This window comes from Sceloporus occidentalis, unplaced genomic scaffold (assembly GCF_023333645.1).
Source record: "Sceloporus occidentalis isolate IW3139 unplaced genomic scaffold, rSceOcc1.0.p SCAF_1, whole genome shotgun sequence".
Classification (NCBI taxonomy): Eukaryota; Metazoa; Chordata; class Lepidosauria; order Squamata; family Phrynosomatidae; genus Sceloporus; species Sceloporus occidentalis.
The window spans coordinates 152664127-152689382 of record NW_028316981.1 but is presented as its reverse complement, the minus strand read 5'-3'; the positions used below and the strand labels follow the sequence as shown (position 1 = coordinate 152689382).

General features: G+C 46.8%; 1 protein-coding gene across 5 annotated transcripts in view; it reads left to right on the top strand.

Annotated features, from left to right (window-relative positions):
• The window catches only part of RHBDL3 (rhomboid like 3), a 204575-nt gene extending 179400 nt beyond the window's left edge, over positions 1 to 25175 (top strand). For all 5 annotated transcript variants that reach the window (XM_089477979.1, XM_089477969.1, XM_089477960.1 and 2 more), the window contains 2 exons: positions 19495 to 19555; positions 21081 to 25175. In XM_089477979.1, the coding sequence (XP_089334105.1) occupies positions 19495 to 19555; positions 21081 to 21352 (333 nt within the window). In that variant the 3' untranslated portion in view covers positions 21353 to 25175. The remainder of the gene's footprint in view (positions 1 to 19494; positions 19556 to 21080) is intronic.
• Positions 25176 to 25256: the final 81 nt, after the last annotated feature.

The following is a 25256-nucleotide window of genomic DNA, read 5'->3' as shown; positions in this document are numbered from 1 at the left end:
CTCTGGATCCCCGCACCCTGCTCAGACAAATGTCTGCTGGGACCGGGAGCTCCAGAAGGAGACCACCATCTCGTGCTGGGTCCTCTTCCACGACTAGCAGCTACCGTGACCGCTCACCTGTCTCCCGGGCCAGTGCACCCGCCAGCGATGGCAGTGAGGCCGAAGAGAGTATGCAAGGTAAACCCTATATTTATGTTTATAACTGCATGGCTCAACTGCACAATTGTGGCATGTTTCTTTCACTGCTTACTGTGCTGGAATGTTTGCAAGGTTGCTGTGGAAGTAGGATTGTGAGTGTCCCTGGCATGGTCATGTGCTGCATGTGTCCCACATTCCTAAGGCACCCCTCCCTTGCATGTAAATCTCTCCTTTCCCCATGCCCTTAGTTTGAAGCTCTACCCTTTGCCACAGCTTTGAGTGAGAGTTCCTGCATGGCAGAATGGGGTTGGACTAGATGGCCCTCAGGGTCTCTGCTAACTGTAGGCTTCTGTGACTCTCTGCTTGTATGTCCCATAGTAGGAGGATGAACTGAAGAAGAAGGAGAAGGAGAAGGAGAACCACCTCCAGCTAATCCCATAGCTGCCATGTCAGCAGAGGAGAGACTTGCCACCAAGAAGAAAAGGGTGCGTCCGTCAGCAGCTACTAAAACTGTGGCGGCTGTGGATCAGCTCAAGGCTTGCTCAGAAGAGCACATGGCAGCACTGATGCAGCAGGGGCAGCGAGCCTTTGAGAACAGGGAGAGGGGCAGACAGTCCCGCAGGGAGCTCATGGAAAGGGCACTGGGATTTCAAGAGACGGCACTAGGATTTCAAGAGAGGACACTGGGAGTTCATGAGAGGAACCTAGAAGTTAATGTGAGGGCACTGGGATTTCAAGAGAGGAACCTAGAAGTTCAAGAGAGGGCCGTTCAGAACCAGGAGAGATCAATAGACAGGTCAGACCAGGAGCAGAGGCGACTCAACACCACCTTGGAAGCGCAGACTGTTCTGATGGGGCAAATGCTGGAGATCATGAGGGGAGGGCAGGATGGCCCGAGACGCAGAAGGGTACGTAGGGAGCAGAGTGGAAGAGGCAGGGCTGTCCCCAGGGTCGTGGAGGAAGTGGTTGAGCAGCAGGAGCCCCCAGCAAGAGCTGGAAGAGCCAGGGCTGTCCCCAGGGTCGTGGAGGAAGGAGTAGGGCAGCAGGAGCCCCCAGCAAGAGCAATCCTTCCAGCTGAGGAGCAGGGAGTTGCCATGGAGGTGGAGTTGTCTCAGCAGCCTCTTGCTGGGCCATCCTCCAGCCTCTTCAGTGACTCTGTGGCAGTCCCACTGCCCACACCCCGCCCCCAAAGGCAAAGGGCAACTAGAGGGGGCCTGGGATCAAGGGGCAGGGAGCACTGACAAGGCACTAGGTCCCATGATGTCCCATAAAGACATCATTTCGCCTCCCAGGGCATGTGTTCCCTCCCAGCCCTATCTACTCTAGTCTACCCTTCCTGTTCTCTCCTCCCACCATGCCTGGCTCACTGGTCCCCAAACCAGCAATGTCCAAACTCTGTCCTTCCAGGTGTTTGGACTTCATCTCCCAGAATCCCCAGCCACCTTGCCCTGTGGTCTGGGATTCTGGGAGATGAAGTCCAAACGCCTGGAAGGACAGAGTTTGGACATTGCTACCTCCCAGCACTCCTGCCTAGCTTTAGACTGCACAGTTGCGCCTAAGCTGTCACATTCACACTCACAGCCACACTGCCGCAGTTGCGCATAATGAACCACACAAGTTTTTTTAAAAATAATTTTTTTTATTAATAACAACAATAAAAAAAATTTCTATATACAATATGTACAAAGGGAAGGGGGATGGTAAAGGGTGGTGGTGAAGGGGGATGGCACAGGGGGCAGGGGAGGGAAGCTGCTTCAGGGAGGGGGAGGAGGCGGTGGGGCGGGAAGCCGGCGGAGGAGTTCCTGGAGGGTCTCTTCGATGGAGGAGACTCTCTCCGCCAGCTTCTCCACCTTCTCCTCCAGGGCAGCGAACCTCCTCTCCGTCCGGTTCTCTGTGGGGGGAAAAGAAAGAGGATGGTTAGGGTCAGCCTGTGGAGCCCATCACCCACTCCCACAGGCAGGGTTTCTGGGTGCCCCCGCTCCCTTCCCTGGGTTCACCTCCGCACTTACCTTGCTGCCAGGCTTGGAGACTCGATCCAGGGTCCTGGCATCGAGGGCCAAGTCCCCTGGCTCCCCTGGCAGGCGGCGGCTCGGGCCAGGCTCCTCAGCGGCGGCGACAGCAGCAAGGACTTCAAGCCCTGCAAAAGAGGAAGAAAAGTCCCAAGTTACCATGCTGGCATGGCAGACGAGGGCACAAGTGTCGTGGGGGCTGCAGTCAGGCAACCCCCACCCCTCACCCTAGGGACCTACCTGCCGCCAGAGGAGCCTGCTCTGGCTGCGGAGGGGCCACAGCAGCTGGTTCTGGCTGTGGCCCACCCTCGGGGACATCCTCGTCCCCCGAGGATGGTGGAGAGGGCGACCTGGCACGGTGCCCTCCCTCCCTCCGCCTCCGCCTCGGCCGCACGCCTGCAGATGGGAAGAGGAGGGATGGCATTGGCACCATGCAGGAAGGAGAGGAGGGCAAGGGAAGGGTCAAGGAGGGGAGGACAGGGCATGGCAAGAGCTCTGACTTACCTGGAGGACGGCGATCTTCTGGTCTGGGCCGATCTCCCCTGATCCACAGGTCCTTCAGCCGCTCAAAGAATGGTGGCCGCCTGTCAACCGGGGGGTGCTCCCCGAAGTCTTCGAGGGTTTCGAAGAAAGATACCTTCAGAGTTTTAAACTTTACTCTGCACTGATGCATCTTTCTTCAAAACCCTCGCTCTTCGAGGGCACGGGATGCCTGGAGAAAATGCCCCCGGTTGGGCTTGTTTGTGCTGGCCATCACCCTTCGAGCGGCTGCCTGCGGCATCAGGGAGTCCAGGAGGATCCCGACCTCCTCATCGGACCAGTAGGCGATTCGGACTGGGACCCTCCTGCGTGGCGCTGCCATGTTGATCGCCGTCCTGGGGTCTTGCACAGTTGCGCACGGGTATATATGGGCACCTGTGGCTCAGGGCCGTTAGGCCAAGGTGGTCCTAGGCCAATGATAGCTTTCAGAGGAGCAGTTTGAATCTCTCCCCCAATAGATGCCCTCTGGGTGCCCTACTGATACATTCAAATGGGCCATTAGGAAAGCTTGAATTTGAGGGGGATTGATACATTGTCAAAGGGGCAATTGGCAGTTGGAGCTGATGTATCTTTTTCACCCAGGAAAACAGGCGCCAGGAGACCTTTTGTGTATGTGTGTTTGTGTGTGTCCCCCTCAGGCACGTGGCAAAACATGCCCACAGCACAGATCAGGAATGATAGGCAGACACAGGTTGTGGATAATGGGATACATTTATTCATGTGCTTATGCTATTACAGGACATTGCACTCTGACATCACAGATGATGGCACAGGAGCCATCCTTCAGATTCTCCTTGTCAGAAAAAAATCTGCCAAGGCATTCCTCACATCCTCCCCTGCTGCCTTCTTGGCATTCTCTTCATCCGCCGTGATTGCTCCCAGGGTGGGCAGCACAAAACGGCGCCTATATCGCATGCCCTCATCCAGGACCCTGCCCTTGGTCTCACAGATGTTGTGCAGAATGACACATGATGCCAGGATGGGCACCACGTTCTCCTCTGCCACCAGCAGTGGGGCAGTGAGACAGCGCCATCTCGCCTTCAATCTGCCAAACGATCTCTCCACGGCCCCCCTCACGCGATTCAACTTCTTGTTGAAGAGCTTCTGTTTGGGAGTCTGGGGGGTCTTAAACGGTGTCATGAGCCACTTCCGAATGGGGTAGGCACAGTCAGCCAGTATCAGGGGCCCGATCTGCTGGCCTCTGATGTTGATGCTGGGGTTCCCTTGCACATAGATGCCAGCCTCCATGGCCTCGTAGATGAGAGAATTCCGTGCCACCCTGGCATCGTGGGCTGACCCATGCCATCCGAGCTCCACGTCCACGAACCTTCCTGTGTGGTCACATGTCCCTTGCAGGATGACAGAATAGGAGCCCCTTCTGTTGACATAGGCATTCCTCAGCCCCAAGGGTGGTATGATCAGGCAGTGGCACCCGTCCATGAGGCCAACCACTTGTGGGAAGCCGCGGCGACCAAAGGCATCCATAATCTGTGGGGGAAAGGAAGGGAGAGAAACAGAGGAATTGAGATGACAACTCTTTTACACATGCGCAACTGCACCATAGCAAGAACAGCAAATGTACAGTGAGGGGGTGACACTTGACACAGAATATCACAGAGCTGCCAAAGATGAAAGGGAAGGTGGTCTGGCTGTCCCTACCTCACGTGCGTTCCCCAGGTACACGGTCCGTGACAGCAGCAGCTTCTCCATGGCCAGGGCAAACTCCACCACGATCTCCCCCACGGTGGCAACGCCAGTCTCAAACAGCGCCCCCGTCACAATGTAGCTGGACTTGTGTGCCAGTGAAAAGACACCAATGGCCACTCTCTTCTCCACCGGGATGGCTTTCCTCATCACTGTGTCTGCCTTCTCCAGTTCTGGGCGCAGGATGCCCACTAGCCTGTGGAAGAGGGTACGGGGCATTCGGAAGAAATGCCTCCATTGCTCATCAGACCATATGGTTGACACAAAGTTGTCCCACAAGTCTTGGGATGCAGGGACCTTCCAGCATCGGCGGAGGCGTGCCACTCTGGCCAGGGCCATGGCACCGCCAACAGTAGCCTGATGAAGTGCTATGGCAGCCACTGCCGTGCGCTGTTCTGTGTCATCATCATCATCACTACTGCTGTCATCCAAGTCTACAGCTGTTATGGTGGTGGATGATGGGACCTCCATTGCAGCGGCAATGGAGGCGGAGGGGCCGGAGGGGCCAGAGGGGGCGGAGGGGGAGGAGGGGGCAGAGGAGGCGGAGGAGGCGGAGAAGATGGCGGTGGCACCGGCGACAGCTGTGGCTGTGGATTGCAGCTTCAGGAAGACCACAGGGAACAAAGGAGAGGAGGCATCCATGATGCCAGTGGTGGCACTCGCAATGCGCAAGCGGGCAAGGATGCCAACATCAGCTGATCACCAGCTGGCAGGAGGCCACCTTTGTTCTTGGGCAGGGCGGGGAAAAAAGTTTAAAGGGGCCTGGGCGCTTTAAATGTGCACATGTGCACTTCGCAGCCGGCAAAAGGGAAATTGCCGGCTGGTGCTAGACTGCCGCAGCTGCGCACTTCTCATGTGGCAAAAGAAAAAAAAAAAGCCGCAGTTTGGGCCGCCCGTGCGGAAGCTGCCCCTTTCTTTGCGACGTCCTCCGAGGCGGCGGTATAGAAGCTACGGGTCTGAAAGGGACCCAGGTGAGGCGTCTTCACTGCCCCCCGTGTGGAAGCCCCAACACCTGAAGCACGCCCCCGGGGCAGGCGGTCTGGAGGCTCCGTATTCAGCAGAATACACCTCCAAGACGTCTTCTCCTGCCCGTCTGTATCCCGCCTCTATTTCTTCTAATATTTGGTCAGGTGTTTCCCTCAAAGATTTTTCATCTGTGCCGGATTTTAACGGGGGGTACATATGTACAAATAAAATAGTTTCAGGATAGATATTGGAGATAGATAATACTAAAAAATTAGCAAAACTTAATAATGGATATTGATGGATTATGGCAGTAATTGATGTTGACACTAATATTACAAGACCTCCAATTGCTCTCCCAAACTTTGTGTTTTTAGAGCTGGTACAGAATATGAAGTGAACTCCCATAATTCAGTTGCATTCCCATCTTTAACCCATGTTTCCTACAAAAAAATGATCTCATATGTCTGCAAATTAAGTTAGAAAATTATCATCTTGAGCCTTATTTTGCCATCCGGCAGCCATCCATGAATGAGTCTAACTGGATTATCACCTGGTCAAGATGTTCCTCCTTGGCTTCTGTTCATTTCCAGTTGTGGGTGAATATCTTTGATTGTTGACACAGTAGTACTATTCTTTTAAAAGTAATTTTGACTGTCGCCAAATTTAGATTTATTTATCAATGATCTTGAACTCAGTCCAAAAAGGAGTGGCCAATATTCACTCCTTTTTGGGCCATGGAAAAACCATCTTTAGCAGCTGCGCCGCAGCCCCATAGCAGCTTCAAGTTGTTTCGGTGGCATGCAGCATCTAAACGGGGCTTTGCTGAAGCATCTTGAAGCCACCCACGTCTCGATGGCCACCTGGCTTCAGAACATGCGCCCATCATCAGAGCATGCGGCATGTAAACGCTGTGTTCTGATGACGCCCTGAAGGCGTCTTTTAAGGGCCATGTGTTCTTTCCAGCAAACCCTTTTCCTTATTTTATAGTCTTTAATCTCTGTAGGGTATTATACTATTTAGAAATTACATCAGACTTCTTTTTTATGTAATTGGAAAAGGATAGACTATTGATCCAGATATACTGCCAAACATTTTAACTCAAAGATATAAATATTATAAAACTTAAACATCTCACCAGGTCACTAGGTGAATCAAGTGGCTGTCCTAAATTTTCCAACATGTATTTTGTGAGAAATAGGATGCCATACACCAGGGGTCGGCAACCTCCAGCCCGTGGGCCGGATGCGGCCCGCGGAGGCCTGCCGACCAGCCCCTGGCTGCTGTTGCTGCTGCCGCCGCGGCAGCCACCCGTCACAGCTTTTCGCCGCTCTGGGCACCGCCATTTTGGGCAGCAAAATGGCAGCGAAGTCTCGCGCGACCTTCCCCGCCATTTTGGGCGAAAAAATGGTGGCGCCCAGAGCGGCCTCTGGGGCTATGGGCGCCGCCATTTTGCCGCCCAAAATGGCGGCGCCCAGAGCGGCGAAAAGCTGTGATGGGCGGCAGCGGCAGCAGCGGGAGCGGGCCTCTAGGAGGCCCGCTGCCGTCTCTGGGGCCCTCCAGGAGGGCTCCAAGGGCAGCAGGGGGCCTCTGGGGGGCTCTTTGCCGTTTCTGGGGCCCTCCAGGAGGGCTCCGAGGGCGGCAGGGGGCCTCTGGGGGGCCCTTTACCGTCTCTGGGGCCCTCCAGGAGGGCTCCGAGGGCGGCAGGGGGCATCTGGGGGGCCCTTTACCGTCTCTGGGGCGCTCCAGGAGGGCTCCGAGGGCGGCAGGGGGCCTCTGGGGGGCCCTTTGCCGTCGCTGGGGCCCTCCATGAGGGCTCCGACGGCGGCAGGGGGCCTCTGGGAGGGCCAGTGCCGTCGCTGGGGCCCTCTAGGGGGCCCTCCAGCGCTGGCGGCCCCCACCAGCTTTTTTGCCGGTCTCTGACGGGGCCTGGGGCCCCCGTCAGGGGCCAGCAAAGATGGGGAAGCCTGGCCCCTGGAGGGTGGAAGCTCCGCCCCTTGCATGCGGCCCCGCCCCTGGAGGGTGGAAGCTCCACCCCCGGCATGCGGCCCCGCCCCGGAGGGTGGAAGCTCCACCCCTGGCACGCGGCCCTGCCCCGGAGGGTAGAAGCTCCACCCCCGGCACGTGGCCCTGCCCCGGAGGGTTGAAGCTCCACCCCCGGCTTCGGCCCCCCAGTCACCTGAGGGACAGCAACCCGGCCCCCAGCTCAAAAAGGTTGCCTACCCCTGCCATACACAGTGTGATATATGTACCAATATATTTGTAAAGCATACACACGCAGTGGACATTAAGTTTCGTGGTTTCTCATCTCTTGAGTTCCTTTTCTCAGATTCCATGATCTATATGCTTGATTACATCTTGTGTGTTATCCAATGCCTCATTCAAAAAGCATTCATGGGCCTTCCATAGATTATCAAGAGAGCTTTTAAACTGATGAAATGATATAGGAAAATATGTCTGGGAGGGATGTATATCACAACAGTTGTAAAACCAGTTTGTTATGGCAATTCCCCCTCAAAATAATACCTTTCAGATCTGTGATTTCATTGGTGCCAGTATACCTCCCACCAATGTAGATCTCAACTATTTCACACTGTCATTGTGTTCATAGTGGATGTAGTCAGTTCTCTAGGCAAAATAGACCACCCCGAAGGGATGGCTTCAAGCTGCCCCAGACAAAGCCTGATTGGGTCGTGGCAACCGCCCACCCCAATCCAGTCAGAATCCAGCCCAAATACCATTCCTATTTAGGGCAGATTGAAGCTACCCCATTGCTGTTTCAGTCAGCTTCTAGCCAGCTTGGGGATATGTGATGTTTAAATGCCATGCCCCAATTTGCCCTGAAGCTGCCCAGTGCATAATCGCTGGTGTGACTTCCAGGCAATTTTGGGACATGGTTCGTGTAAACGCTATACCCCTAAACCGGCTTGAAGCCAGCTGAAGCTGCTGATCTGTTCCGGCTCTTTATCACCCTGTGTCCAACCTTTCTATGATTAATCTCTGTATTTAGTTAGGCTCATCTTTGCACAGGAGATGTGGAGTCCCCCTCCAGGGTCATCCATACTCAAAGCCTTAACAGCTTGTTAGGACCAGCTAGGCATGTCCTTCAAGAGTCACTTTCATGCTATGTTGCAGTCTCAGCATAAAACTTTGTGGAGGCCTTACAATAATAATAATAATTTCAAAATAAATACTTAAAAGAGTTTTTTGCTATGTTAAAAGCAAAGCAAAACAAAGAAGCCCGAGCATAGATGAGTTAAGTCTTTTGGTTAGGCTCATTCTTCTATCAAATGAGAGCAGCAAATAATGCACATTGAAGGGTTCATGTAGTGACTTGAGGGATATCAGTTTATTTTTCCATACAAGCAGACATCTTCTCCGTCTTAACATCTAGCAGTAATAAATCTGTTTTCTGCCAAGGCATCCCAGGCAGTTGCAAATTAACTATAAAATTAGCAAAAGTTACAAAAGCCAATGTATTCTAAGAGGGTCAGTGTGTTTAGTGATTAAAGTGTTAAACTATGATGGGAGTGACTGGATTTCTAAAAGCTATGAAGACCACTGGATGATCCTGGGAAAGTCACATTGGCGGGATACAGACGGGCAAAAAGGGGTGTGTTCATGACGTCATGAAGGTAGAGCCTTCAGACGGCCCTTACCTGAATGCCGCCATGAACACGCCCCCCGCACGCCCCAAGCGGGAAGAAGCGGCATTAAAAAGGTGCTGCTTTTTTCCGCTTCTTTTTGATTTGCGGCGTACGTGCGCAGCTCCGTATGTAAGCAGCTGCACTGGTACGTCAGAATTGCTACGCCGCAAATATAAGTTGCCCATTTAAAAGCTCCGTGTCAGCTGCGTCGCATAATGGGTCGGGGTCCGGGACATGCGTGGTTTGCAGTCGGGCTTTAATTGCAGCGTCCGCTGCCATGCAGCTGTGGAAGCTGCAGCACAGCTGCGGCGCATTTTAAGACTCGTAACCCTAACCCTAGAGCCACTTGTGCACATGCGTTGCTAGAATCGCGGGAAGTTGTAAGTTTTGCCGGCGGATGTTTTGGTTGTAGAAAGTGATACGGGAAAGTTTGGAATTTAAAGTGACCCCCTACACACATTCCTGCGCCATTTTCACCTGGGAACGGGCACAGTTCGGCTGCTCCTGGCACAGCTGTGCGGCGGCTCCCCTTTGCCACCAGGCAGGATGGCACAGCCATCCACCAGCACCCCGAAAAAAGGCAGGGGGACGTCTTGGTCTCATGCGGAGACGGCTGACCTCATAGCTATATGGTCCCAGCCAAACATTTTGCAGAAACTGGAGCAGTCCTACCTGAATGCTGACACATATCGAGAAGTGGAAGAAGCCATGAGAGCTGCTGCACCGGTACACCAGAATTGCTACGCCGCTAATTTAAGTTGCCCATTTAAAAGCTCCGTGTCTGCTGCGTCGCATAATGACTTGGGGTCTTGGAACATGCGCAGTTTGCAGTCAGGCTTTAATTGCAGCGTCAGCTGCCATGCAGGTGTGGAAGCTGCAGCACAGCTGCAGCGCATTTTAAGACTCCTAACCCTAACCCTAACCCTAACCCTAGAGCAACATGTACGCATGCGCTGCTTGGAAAGTTTGGACTTTAAAGTGAGCCCCTACACACATTCCTGTGCCATTTTCACCTAACAATAAAACACCCCTAAAACTGTAAATATTTACATATGTACAAGGGAGGTGATGGGGGATGGCAGGGGGACAGCGGTGGCAGCGGAGACAGCTGTAGCTGTGCATTGCAGATTCAGCAAGAGCGTGGGGACCAAAGGAGAGGAGGCATCCATGATGCTGGTGACACTGGCAAAGTGCAAGTGGACAAGGATGCCAACACCAGCTGATCACCAGCTGGCAGGAGACCACTATTGTTCTTGGGCAGAGCGGGGGAAAAAGTTTTAAAGGGGCTTGGGCACTTTAAATGTGCCCATAGGCTTTCTGCCGCCGCTGCTATGCGCTGTAGCTGCGCAGCTGCGCACCCGCCAGCCGGCAAAGGAAAAAAAAAAGCCCCGTTTTTGGCCGCCCGTGAGGAGGGGCAGACAGTCCCGCAGGGAGCTCATGGAAAGGGCACTGGGATTTCAAGAGACGGCACTAGGATTTCAAGAGAGGACACTGGGAGTTCATGAGAGGAACCTAGAAGTTCATGGCAGTCCCACCGCCCACACCCCGCCCCCAAAGGCAAAGGGCAACTAGAGGGGGCCTGGGATCAAGGGGCAGGGAGCACTGACAAGGCACTAGGTCCCATGATGTCCCATAAAGACATCATTTCGCCTCCCAGGGCATGTGTTCCCTCCCAGCCCTATCTACTCTAGTCTACCCTTCCTGTTCTCTCCTCCCACCATGCCTGGCTCACTGGTCCCCAAACCAGCAATGTCCAAACTCTGTCCTTCCAGGTGTTTGGACTTCATCTCCCAGAATCCCCAGCCACCTTGCCCTGTGGTCTGGGATTCTGGGAGATGAAGTCCAAATGCCTGGAAGGACAGAGTTTGGACATTGCTACCTCCCAGCACTCCTGCGTAGCTTTAGACTGCACAGTTGCGCCTAAGCTGTCACATTCACACTCACAGCCACACTGCCGCAGTTGCGCATAATGAACCACACAAAGTTTTTTTAAAAATAAAGTTTTTTATTTACAATAACAAAATATTTTTTATTTACATATTTACAATATTTACAAAGGGAAGGGGGAGGGTGAAGGGGGTGGTGGTGAAGGGGGGATGGCAGAGGGGGCAGGGGAGGGAAGCTGCTTCAGGGAGGGGGAGGAGGCGGTGGGGCGGGAAGCCGGCGGAGGAGTTCCTGGAGGGTCTCTTCGATGGAGGAGACTCTCTCCGCCAGCTTGTCCACCTTCTCCTCCAGGGCAGCGAACCTCCTCTCCGTCCGGTTCTCTGTGGGGGGAAAAGAAAGAGGATGGTTAGGGTCAGCCTGTGGAGCCCATCACCCACTCCCACAGGCAGGGTTTCTGGGTGCCCCCGCTCCCTTCCCTGGGTTCACCTCTGCACTTACCTTGCTGCCGGGCTTGGAGGACTCGATCCAGGGTCCTGGCATCGAGGGCCAAGTCCCCTGGCTCTGCTGGCAGGCGGCGGCTCGGGCCAGGCTCCTCGGCGGCGGCAACAGCAGCAAGGACTTCAAGCCCTGGAAAAGAGGAAGGAAAGGCCCATGTTACCATGCTGGCATGGCAGAGAAGGGCACAAGTGTCGTGGGGGCTGCAGTCAGGCAACCCCCACCCCTCACCCTAGGGACCTACCTGCCGCCAGAGGAGCCTGCTCTGGCTGCGGAGGGGCCACAGCAGCTGGTCCCGGCTGTGGCCCACCCTCGGGGACATCCTCGTCCCCCGAGGATGGTGGAGAGGGCGACCTGGCACGGTGCCCTCCCTCCCTCCGCCTCCGCCTCGGCCGCACGCCTGCAGAAGGGAAGAGGAGGGATGGCATTGGCACCGTGCAGGAAGGAGAGGAGGGCAAGGGAAGGGTCAAGGAATGGAGGACAGGCCATGGCAAGAGCTCTGACTTACCTGGAGGACGGCGATCTTCCGGTCTGGGCCTATCTCCCCTGACCCACAGGTCCTTCAGCCGCTCAAAGAATGGTGGCCGCCTGTCAACCGGGGGGTGCTCCCTGAAGTCTTCGAGGGTTTCGAAGAAAGATGCCTTCAGAGTTTTAAACTTTACTCTGCACTGATGCATCTTTCTTCGAAACCCTCGCTCTTCGAGGGCACGGGACGCCTGGAGAAAATACCCCCGGTTCGGTTTGTTGGTGCTGGCCATCACCCTTCGAGCAGCCGCTCGAAGGGTGATGGCCAGCACCAACAAACCGAACCGGGGGTATTTTCTCCAGGCGTCCCGTGCCCTCGAAGAGCGAGGGTTTCGAAGAAAGATGCATCAGTGCAGAGTAAAGTTTAAAACTCTGAAGGCATCTTTCTTCGAAACCCTCGAAGACTTCAGGGAGCACCCCCCGGTTGACAGGCGGCCACCATCGGTCCAGTAGGCCATGCGGATCGGGACCCTCCTGCGTGGCGCTGCCATGTTGATCGCCGTCCTGGGGTCTTGCACAGTTGCGCACGGGTATATATGGGCACCTGTGGCTCAGGGCCGTTAGGCCAAGGTGGTCCTAGGCCAATGATAGCTTTCAGAGGAGCAGTTTGAATCTCTCCCCCAATAGATGCCCTCTGGGTGCCCTACTGATACATTCAAATGGGCCATTAGGAAAGCTTGAATTTGAGGGGGATTGATACATTGTCAAAGGGGCAATTGGCAGTTGGAGCTGATGTATCTTTTTCACCCAGGAAAACAGGCGCCAGGAGACCTTTTGTGTATGTGTGTTTGTGTGTGTCCCCCTCAGGCACGTGGCAAAACATGCCCACAGCACAGATCAGGATTGATAGGCAGACTCAAACTGTGGATAATGGGATACATTTATTCATGTGCTTATGCTATTACAGAACATTGCACTCTGACATCACAGATGATGGCACAGGAGCCATCCTTCAGATTCTCCTTGTCAGAAAAAAATCTGCCAGGGCATTCCTCACAGCCTCCCCTGCTTTCTTCTTCTGTTTCTCTTGAGCCTCTGTGATTGGTGCCAGGGTGGGCAGCACAAAACGGCGCCTATATCGCATGCCCTCATCCAGGACCCTGCCCTTGGTCTCACAGATGTTGTGCAGAATGACACATGATGCCAGGATGGGCACCACGTTCTCCTCTGCCACCTTTGTTCTTGGGCAGGGCGGGGGGAAAAGTTTTAAAGGGGCTTGGGCGCTTTAAATGCGCACATAGGCTTTCTGCCGCCGCTGCTTAGCGCTGTAGATGCGCAGCTGCGCATCCGCCAGCCGGCAAAAGAAAAAAAAAGCCGCGGTTTGGGCCGCCTGTGCGGAAGCTGCCCCTTTCTTTGCGGCGTCCTCCGAGGCGGCGGTATGGAAGCTACGGGTCCGAAACGGACCCAGGTGAGGCGTCTTCACTGCCCCCCGTGTGGAAGCCCCAACACCTGAAGCACGTCCCCGGGGCGGGCGGTCTGGAGGCTCCGTATTCAGCAGAATACACCTCCAAGACGTCTTCTCCTGCCTGTCTGTATCCCGCCTGTATCTCAGCTTAACCTGTCTCAAAGGGTGGTTGTGAGGGTAAAATGGGAGGAAGATACTATAAATGCCCCCCACCCCCACCCCAGTTCCTTGGGGTGAAGGGCTGGGTAAAATTAAAATCAGTACACTTGTCACAAGATATTTATGTTCTCTTCAGATAACTGACACAGCTTGGTGAAAAGGTCTGAGGTCTGGACTGCTTCTGCCATACCTCAGGGGTCCTAAATCTTTAAATAACCCCAGGGAGATTAAAAAAGAGCTGCCTCAGCAGTTCTATGAAGCATTTAACAGGGACCTGTGGTCTAAAAAATACACAGGGTACTTTGTTTGAAATTATGAAGCCTGACTCCTGCCATTATGAAGCATTTAGGATGGAGTAGATACCTGGTTGAGTTTGATGGACTTCTTTGAAATAGAGAGATATGAGGTAACTCCTCCTTCTCTAGCTGTATGAGTTGGATATCATGATTCCATGCCTGGGAACTATCTTTTCAAGTAAAAAAACCTTTGGAGTATAGTGCTGGTGAACCCATAGAAGTTTGTATAGCTTGTCAGGGCTCATTATATATTTTAGTGGAGAAGAAGTAAATTTCTCATCAACAGGTGGTAGCAAAATGGGCTACAGGTGGAATACATTTTGGTCCTCATGTTGATGGATTATATGCTATTTTAGCATGTAACTCCCATCAGCCCCACCAAAATGGCCAGTGGTAGGAGCTTGTGGAGGTTATAGTCCACAAAACATGTGGAGGGCCAAAATGTTCCCCACCTCATGTTACATATTACTTTACTGAAAAATAAAACTGAAGAAAAAGTATTGCTGGTGATCAGGGATGTTTACAACAGCCTTAGCAATGGCATGTCATCTGTTACATCCTGGCTTGCTATATGTGTAATATTCAGCAATATTACATTACATATTACAGTGTAATATTAATCGAGCCAGCATGGCATAGTGGTCTGAATGTTGGCCTAAGACTCTGGACACCAGGGTCCAATTCCCAGCTTGGCCACAGTACAGAATAGTACTCTGCCAGCATAGTAGCAGATAATGTCTTTGGCCATGAAACCTAGGAAAATCTCATAATTGTTCCCCATTGCTGGTGCTGCCATTAGTCTGTGAAATGCTATTGCTTCAGGTGGCAGGATGATGGGAGTGGAAAATTAGCTGCTTCCCCCAATCGTGTCCCATCCCCAGAAAAGAGGAGGAAGTTGCAAAGGTAGCACCTGTGTCCCTAGAGTTTTGGTAGTCAGTACATCGTCAACATTGATATATATGTCTTACATATAGCAAGATGAAACACAAGGTTAGCAGTCTATCTTTCATAGAATTCAGTGGGGCTTGCTTTTGAGTAGATTCACAGAGTGGATTATATTGTTCGTCATTTTGTAATATAAAAGAGTTTATAAAACACGAACATCACACAGCAGAACTGAGTCTCAGCTGGTTTGGAACAGCTGTGGCACTTAAAAGCATTTATTGCAGTTGAATTGCTACGTGCGCTTCTGTGTTGTTTTTCAAAGATTGCTGGGTACATGATGTCTGCAGGAGTAAAAAAAGAAAAGAAGTAATAGAGTGGATAATATTTTAGGCACTATAGAGTGAATCCTGAAAATTATGAGGGGGCTTGGTTGTGATTAGTTGTGATGAAAATGAGAACATATTTTCACATGGGTTTTAAAAGGTCAGAAGCTTGAAACTGATCTAAAACTTAAGAAATGTCAGATTTTAGCAGTCCATGGTAAGGACTGATTGATGATATAGCAGTTTCATGTGTTGGAAGCATTTCTATTGTTAATGAAAAACAACAGCTTTCTGCCTTTATTCTTAACTTACCAGAGATTTGGGTTTGATTTCAAATTATTATTTTTTGTCACAAACTTTTTTCTTTTCTTTTTGGTGTCAGATACCAGCTCTGCAAATGTCTCCAAGTGTGGCATCATAACTAAATGAGAAATAGGTTTCTGCACTTGAAACACTCCTTTCTTCTTTATCTATGGTTTTTAATTTTCCCAGATCAAGTGTGGGCTTGGTTTTTGCCCCTTGAACCAACAGTAGGCTGCATCAGGCTTAGAAATGCTGAAAAACTTGATGGGGGGCTGGGGGGCAGAAATAGCTGGAGGTTCACTTGTAGCTTCATTTAGGGTGGCCTGAGGGCTCTGCAGCCCAATTTAGAAGTTGTCAACACCAGTGGGAAACCCCTGTACACACCCTGTAGCTAGTTTCCTGGTCGGTAGTAGGACCATGGTGAGATTGTCCTATAATGTGAGTATTTCTGGACATATGTCCCTGTCCTCACTTCTGATCCAGAGTTTCCAGGCAAATGATGGACAAAGGGAGTTTTTTTCCCTCCAATTTTTTTTATATTATATTATGTTATTTTAATTTATTTTATTTTTAATTATTATTTTATATTTTATATTTATTTTATTTTACATTTTATTTTTATTACATTTTATATTATTTTATTTTTATTACATTTTTATTTTAGTTGTGGTTTTATTTATTTCATTATATTTTTATTTTTACATTTTATTGTATTTTATAATTTATATATTTTTTATTTTTTGTTTTGTTTTATTTTACATTTTACATTTTATTTTATATTTATTTTATATTTTATATTTTAATTTATATTATATTATTATATATCTTATTTTATTTTAATTTACATTTTATTGTATTTTATATTTATATTTTATATTTCATTTCATTTTATTTTATATTTTATTTTTATTTTTCCATTTTATTTTATATTATATTTTGTGTTTGATTTTATATTTTAATTTATATTATATATATTTTATATTATATTATTATATTGTTATTGTTATTTTACATATTTTATTATATTGTTTTATATTTATTTATAAATATTTTATATTTATATTTATTTTATATTTTATATTTTATTTTATGTGTTGTTTTATATTTTATTTTACATTTTTATATACTGTATTATATATACTTACATTTTATTTTATATTTTATTTTGTATTTTATATTTAAATTTATTTATTATTTTCTTTTATTTATTATTTTATTTGTTTTTTATTCTTTTTAGATTATATTTTTATTTTATATATTTTATTTTACAGTTTGTTTTGTTTTTTATATTTACTATTTTTGTTTTAATATATTTTTATTTTATACATTTACATTTTCTATTATTTATTTTGTTTTTTATTTTAGGGCTGAAACAGATGGCCCTTTTGCACTGCCATGGTCCCAAGCCTGGAAGCCGCCCGGCCATTTACACAGGGGCTGGCTTCCAGGGGCTCCAGTGGCACTGTGTTTAAACAGGCACTCCAGTGGCATCACACACCTCCGGAGTACCTTAAAGCCAGCTTCCAGCTGCAGCAAAGAGAAAAAGGTGGATTAGGGCCAGAGTGTGTAGTTGTCGCCACCCCAATCCAGTTTTGGAAGGGGCAGTTTAAAGCCGCCCTTTGGAGCAGTCTGTTTTGCCCCTTATTTTATTTTATATTTATTTTTATATATTATTTTATTTTTTATATTTTATTTTATATTCTATATTTTATTCCTTTTCATAGTATATAATTATTCATTTTATATATTTTATTTTATATTTTGATTTTATTTTTATTTTAAATTATATTATATTATTTTATTAATATTATTTTTATTTGATTTTATATTTTGTTTTATATTTGATTTTATAGTTGATTCGATTTTTATTTTTTATTTTAATTTTATTTTATTTAAAATTTAATTTAATTTAATTATTTGTATGCTGCCTTTCTCCTAGAAATGAACCCAAGGCAGTTCACAGATGAAATAGTTTTTAAAACTTTACAAGAAAAATGTGGGCCACAGTGATCTTTTTCTCCTAACCTTTACTTTCTCATAAGGTCACAAATATGGCTAGCCATGATTTTCATGATCATTGGAAATATGGGTAGAGATATAAGCAGTCAGAAATGTAATGACTTATACAGAATAACTTTCATGTTTCTTTAATATAATAACTAATACTGCTGGACCTATAGGAATCGCATTTCATGGCACTGGAGAAAATGTATATAAGGCAAGATGAGCCTTATCTTGTCAGGCATGCCCAGGAGGAACCAAAGAGTTTTGACAGATAGAAATTCTTTCTGACCTGCCCAGCAAAAAACACCTGACAAATATGCCTCTCTGATATTCATATCCAAGTCATATCTGCAGATAAATTTGTCTGTGTGATTACAACATGAGGAAATACTAGGATTTGTCCTGTTTGGGGAAAAATGTATGCCTTATTATTTTACTGTGCAAATATTATTATGTGATTCAGTTTGAAACAAGTTCCTTTCCTACATCTGTTTGGCTTAAATATTAGTTCCTTTTTCCTTAAGTTATAATTATATTGTGTCCCCCACCACCACCACCCACACATACATCTTTCCTTCTTAAAGTGCCCCATTTTTCATACTGAGTAGCTCCAGTCCTTTGCCCTTTTCTGCTAGTTTTCCTAGCAGAATATCTTTTAAACTGGTACCTTCAAAGTACAGCAGAATAAATGACTATGGTACTGTGCAGCAGTTAGAAAGAAGCCTTCAGAAATATATAACGATGATTCAGGGGTTTGAGGAGTGGCCTGGAGTGTGATAACAGATGTAAAAAGGATATAGAAATGTTCTACATGCTTAAAAAGTTGGAAGGTGTGCTGCAACAATTTATCATTTGGCTGGTAAGGCTGTCCCCTCTTCTACCCACATGCCTACTTTTCACCTAGCTGCAGATGAACTGTGAAGAATTGCGGAGAGAGGGAGAGGTACCAGTGTAACATTTTGCAGCAAAGAGAATAGACATTTAGAAGCTGATCTGATTATGCAGTCCTGGGTGCATGAATCAAGAGGATTACACTGGGACTCCCATCTTGTTGATTTCTTTAAAAGAAATCTTCCTCCTGTGGTCAGCATTGTTGCTAACTAAACAAGGAGAAGGAATTGATTGTCTTCAGAAACCTAAGCCTTAATTTTATTTTTCTCTTTGAACCTTGGTTAACCAAGAGCATGACATAGGTATCACAAAATTTGTCAGTCCTTACTGGAGGCTGGCATAGTAGAATCATAGAATCATAGAGTTGGAAGAGACTACAAGTACCATCCAGTCCAACTCCATTTTGCCATGCAGAAACTCACAATCAAAGCATCTCTGAAAGATGGCCATCCAGCCTCTGCTTAAAGACCTCCAGGGAAGGAGACCCTACCACTGTTCGAGGGAGTGTGTTCCACCGTCAAACAGCTCTTACTGTCAGGAAGTTCCTCCTAATGTTAAAGTGGAATTTCGTTTCCTGTAGCTTGCATCCATTGTTCCGTGTTCTAGTCTCTGGAACAGCAGAAAACAAGCTTGCTCCATCCTCAATGTGATACCCCTTCAAATACTTAAATAGGTCTATCATATCACCTCTTAACCATCTCTTTTCCAGGCTAAACATACCCAGCTCCCTAAGTCTTTCCTCATAAGGCATGGTTTCCATGCCCTTCACCCTTTTGATGGCCCTCCTTTGGACATGCTCCAGTTTGTCAACCTCCTTTTTGAATAGTGGTGCCCAGAACTGGACACAGTATTCTAAGTAAGGCCTGACCAAAGCAGAATATAGGGGCACTATTAATTCCTTGATCTAAACACTATATTTCTATTGTTGCAGTTGCAGCCTAAAATAGCATTGGTCTTTTTAGCTGCCGCATCACACTGTTGTATCATGTTCAACTTGTGGTCTAATAGGACTCCTAGATCCCTTTAACATGTAGTCTCCTTAAACCAGGTGTTTTTTACCCTATATCTATGCATTTCATTTTTTTCTACCTAAGTAGAAGTTCATTTTGTTAGTTTGGGCCCAGCTTTCTAATCTAATAGGTGATTTTGAATTTTGATTCTGTCCTCAGGGGTATTAGCTGCTCCTCCTAATTTGGTGTCATCTGCAAATTTGATAAGCATGCCCTCTATTCCTTCATCCAAGTCACACACCAGTCCCTGGATGCTCACTTGCATGTGAAAAGTTTAATTATGGATTGTTGTTTTTCCCCTCTGCTTTCCTAGAATTGGTCTGGAATGAAGTGCCAATTCAAGCTGTTGCGCATGGCTGTTGCCTTGATCTGTAGTAAGTATCTTTATTTCTGACATAACATAGTATGCCCTTTCAAAATAAATTCTTGTTAATGTACCTGCTGTGTTTGTATATGTGTGTGTGTGCCTTCAGGTCAACTGTTGACTGATGGCAACCCCATTAATTTCATAGGTGCATAATACTCAGACATGGTTTTGCTTGTTACTTCTTCTACAGCAATTGGGATTCATTATCCATCTTCCATCCAAGTACTGACCAGGGCTGACCCTGCTTAGCTTTCAAAATCAGACAGGATCTGGTGCGATTAGGGTATCTGTAGTTATTTTCATGCCATGCTTTTCTTAAACAAGTAGTCCCTGTAGGCAGAATTTGTGGTGGCAACATGGAATTGTAGCTGATTGCTCATCTTGGTTCCTTGCCCTACATGAAGCAAGCCCACATCCTGTGGTCACAGGCTTGTTTGTTTTTTTTCTTGGGCAGAAGTAGTATTATGCATGAGTAACATGGGCTACTGTCCCAAATAGCCTCTCCACACCGAATTCTCCTTTGTGAAACACTGGGGTGGGGAAAGTGCAGCCCCACAATGCCATTTTTGAGGTGATCGGTACTCCCTCAATTTTTTTAAAAAATTTGCGTAAAATATTCCCCACATCCCTAGAAAGGAACGGGGGAATTTTGTTATGGTTATGGCCTCCTCGAAATTGACTTCAAGTTGACTTTAATTTGCAGAGAAAGCCTTTCATGGGTCTAGATTGAACATTCCATGGGAGATACACTTAGGGCACTAAGTGTGCCCTCTAAGTGGTTTACAATATGTATGCCATTTGCCCCCAACAAGCTGGGTATTCATTTTATCAACCTATGAAAGGATGGAAGGCTGAGTCAAACTTGGAACCCTGGGAGTGGACTCACAACATTGTGGCTGCAGTACCAGCATTTAACCACTGCACCACCAGGGCTCCTTTTTTATATATACACTCGTCCCCCGGGATACGAACGCGCCGCGTTACGAATTTTTCGGGTTACGAAAAAAAAATCATTAATTAATTATTTCCGGGTTACGAAGGTTTCCCCGGCTTGCGAAAAAAGTTTTGGTGCTTTTCGGCGCTATTTCGCACCAAAACGCGGCTTTTCCCCATTAGCGCCTATGGGGATTCGGCTAACGAAAGACTTCCGGGTTACGAAAATGGCGCCGGAACGAATTAATTTCGTAACCCGGGGGACGAGTGTACAAAGATATTTCAGATGATAAGCAAGACAGTCTCTCTTGTGGCTAGCAGAGAGACTGCCTTGGTCCATAAAATGGTCTCCATTGGCCAACAGTTTGTTTATGCTAGTATAATATGCATTAACCCTAGACCAAGAACCAAAGCATTTGCCTAGGGTTTTAGTAGCCAAGACCTGCACACAAAAAGACCTAACTATGCAAATACAGATAGTATCTTCTAGAAACTGTGGGAGCCTAGTTTTACTCTTGCATGCTATCAGATTGAACTGCATGAGAATATGGAGGTGAACAAAGATGGTGTGTGATTTAATTGTGACTTCTCTGTTCCAGTGAGCTTTGAATTTGGACGAGCGGTGTGGTTGAGATTCTACCCATCTGCTTATCCTCCATGCCCACATCCAAGTTTTGTCGCTCACCTTGGTGGGGTGGCTGTTGGAATCACCCTTGGTGTGGTCATTCTAAGGAACTATGAACAGAGACTCCAAGACCAGTCCTTATGGTGGATCTTTGTCTCCATGTATGTGGTGTTTGTACTCTTTGCCATATTCTGGAACATTTTTGCCTATAGCCTCTTGGACTTGAAACTACCTCCACCTCCTTGAGAGCTTAGACTGAGGAATTGTCAAGGACAAATGGATGATTTCCCATCTTCCAGCTCCACTGGGGGTAAAATGAAACCTGAGGATTTATTTTTGTATGAAGATTATAGGATATAAACAAATCCATCTTCTGGAAAGGCACAGTTTGAGAAGGCCCAGATGGAGGATGACCATACTACTGAAACAAAGGTGACTTGTTGACTTAAACAAGGACTGGTCAATTGAAACTTGCTTTGAAGATATGTGGACATACCAATTTACAGGTGTCACAGTATTTCATTAGAGCCAAGCCTTGTATCCCTTGCTCACAAAGGTAGTTTGGTGCTGATCTCATGAGAAAGGGCTGATGATTTAGCTCTCTATTTATGTAAGTGGGCGCTTCTTCTCATCACACCTATTGATGAATGTTTATGCACACGGTGAAGCTTTGCCTACATTTCCCCAGGTTAATTTTCTATTGCATCTGCACTTAGAAGCTTTGTGGCCATGGGGAAGACCCATTTCTTTCTTTAACTGATGAGATAAACTAAAAGGACACTTGGCCCAGGCTGCTTGGTTTGCTTTTAATTGATAGACCAGGCAATACATACCATACGGTTACTAATGCCCTGCAAACCTAAGGAATGTATCACATGGAAAGTTCTAGATGGTTTAATATATATGGGTCTATGGGAAGTGGCCACTTTTCAGTTAAAGGACAAACCAAATGCAATGAAAGATCTGAAGGTGCTTTAACCAGATTGCTAAATACAACTGCACATTTAATTTTTGCAGTTGGTGACTGGGTTTTTATTTGTCATAGCAAATTGATTGAATATTATGTCTTTTTTTGTTGACAATCACGTCCTTTCTTTTGGCCTTTATTTTCTTCCTTGGTCCTCCTAAGGCATTTTTAAAGCAGGGACTATTCTGCGACTGGACAACAGAGATGCTGGGAGGGAGAGGGTATTGCATGGAGATGCTGGAAGTTGGAGCTGACTGTGGCATGCAACCTGTGCTGCACTCTCTAGGCTAGCATGCTGCCCTCAAGTAGGATGGAAACTATTGCTCCATTGTCAGCTTCTGGACATAGAATGGGTTGCTGAGGCAGCATAATATCTTGTACCAGCCATACTAGAAAGATATTACCAGAGTTTGGGTTTTTTAAGTTGACGATGCCCTTCCACAACATTATACCTCACACAACCTTATGGATGCCTCTAAATTTTTGGTCACTACTAATCTATGGCACTGTACAAGCTCTGCACTTACCTTTATTTTTGATGGGTAGATTAAGCAACATCTGGTAGGTTTTGTTTGGAAAATGTGAATGTGGTTCCTTTGCCTAATGTATTGTAAAAGTAGGCATTTTTAAAAATCTCTCATACTTACTTTAATGGGTCAGGGATATATTTGACAAGAGTACCTCAGTTATGGCCTAGTTCCCATGGAAGTAATAAAAAGTGATTAGTGTGTGTGCCATATCAAAACAACAGGTGGCAAATGATGTGACTGAATTCTTCCATGTGGAGGGAAATAATTGCACATAGAAAGTTAGGGGTCAGGAGAAAACAATGCTACAGCTGTTCTCCTTGATAGCTAGTTCTCTGTGAGGAATAATTTATTTCTTTTTGTGCAGAGCAGCATTTTGTCCTAAGTCCTCCCCCATCTGATCTTTGCAATGCTGCAGTCCAAACACACTTTGACCACTGAAGTGAGAGATGCTCCTTAGAGTTCAGGTGTTCTGCACAAGCACAAGGAAGTTGCTTCAGAGAGTGGTAACAGCTGATGTTTTTCCTTCTGCAGATTAGTTTTATTCTGAACACCAGTAAAAACAGGGCTATCTCAGTGCCCTATCTAAGAAATAGGCCTTCTTCCTGGAGATGACACCTGTGTAACTGCTGAACTGAAACTATGAATGTATCTTACAAGAGGGTATGCAACTTTGTACCCAAGAGAACCTAAAACCAGTTGTTGAGCCAAGTAATCCTGGATTCCTGGCAAGTGTATTTGTGTTTGTAGGATACATGTTTGTTGCATTCACACTTTACAGTTGTGTCACATGCTAAAGAGTGGTGAAGAACCAATTATCTTCCAGATGTTTTGGACTACCACGCCTGTAATTCCTTAGCGCTAGCCATGGAGATTTGGACATCTAGGAGTTGGAGTCCAAGATATCTGGAAGGTGGAAGATATCTGGAAAAGTTCTCCACTTGTGTGCTAAAAACAAATCTTAGGTGGATAACTAAAAATGTAATGTGTGAACAGGTCCTTTAGGCAGCAAACTAGCATATAGTTCCTGGGAAATGGGGTAAGTTGTTATGTGCCTGTACTTGGAATACTGTGCCAGCTGAATTTAGCTAATGTACCTGAAGCACTTCATGCAGTTTATGCAAACCACACAGGAAACATAGGACAGCAAAATACTGTTGGTGCAGTGCAGGTAAGCTGTTCCTTCACTTCTCTGGCGTTCAGTTTGCAGAACAGTAAGCACACTCAGAACTAGTACTAGCATACCAGGCCAGGAATGTATTGGGATAAGGAAAAAGGGAATTTCTACTAGCTTTTCTTTCTTTCAATTTTTTCCCGCTATAGTGTGTTATATATTCATTCATTGATAAAGTGGTGTGGATTTGCCTCATTCTGTTTCTCATCTAGTGATGGCCAAACACTCCACAGCTCAACCTGGAATCAGTTCAACAAGCAAGCATTCTCACTAACTTTTCTGGGAAACAAAAAGGCTTAATCTAACTGTCTATTGGCTTGTAATATTTAACACATGGGCACTAATGAGAGTGAGCAGATGTACCTTTTTGTATGGTTCCTGGGAATTATTCGCTCCCAGCATCAGCCATGGCAGAGAGCCACTTGGAAATTCATCCATGAATATCTGAAAAGAGCCATGCCACAAACTAAGTTTTGAGTTTTAGATTGGGAGCAGGGGGGAAAACTTATGGTTAAAGAGCTATTGTGCATGTGTCTGCAAAGCAGCTGCTAGTTTACTGAGTGCACATGCATAGGATTTAATCTTATATAGCCAGCCAGAGAAGAGCCTTTGGGGGACAGCTACTTGCTTCATACTGCAACCAAAGTGTTATGAAACAGATTAATATCTATTTTGAATCAGGTTATTAACAGTGTCAGTGGTGTCACCAGACTCTCTTCTTATTAAGCAGACTGGACTTCACCAAATATGCTGGATGGCCTCTATGACTGGGAACAAGTAGCATAGCCAAATCCATGTTGCACATCAGTACACTTGCCAAATAAACAGGAACCGCAGAGATACATTTTATTTGTACCAAGATGGATAGAGTACTGTAGAGTCCTTCTAAGGGATTGCTTCTACTGCTAAATCAAGAACAAGAATTGCACAGACCAGAAATCTGACTCTTTAGAACTGACAAAAAGATACAACAGGGGGAAAAAACAGAATTTTGAGATTGTCATACCAGTGTTTGGATTTCCTCTTGATGAGCCCACAGATTGTTGCCATGGACAAGCTTAGGCTTTTGAGTGATTTGAACAGGGTTTGGCACCATTCTCATTAATGAGTTTATGTCAAATCCTTTTTGCTGTCATAGGCTTTTTGCGTTTATAAAGCTAGTGCTTCAGATCCTCCACAAGTAAAACCAAATACAGTAACACTATGGTTGTTTTCCCTATGAGTGGGTGGTACATTCAAGCAGTTACTTTCTTAGTAGTGAAATACCTGTTATAATGAGAGAGGGGTGTATGGAGTGTTTATCTATTGTAGAAAAATTCTTAGGGGTGGGCAGAATGTGCTATACAGGCAGCCAACATGCAGCCCTCAAGGCCTTTTTATTGTAGTCCCATGTTCCTCCTAGAGTCCTCCCAATATATATATATAGTGAAAAAATGGAGTTGCAGCTATTTTAAACCACAGGCTAATATGTGGTTAGATGAA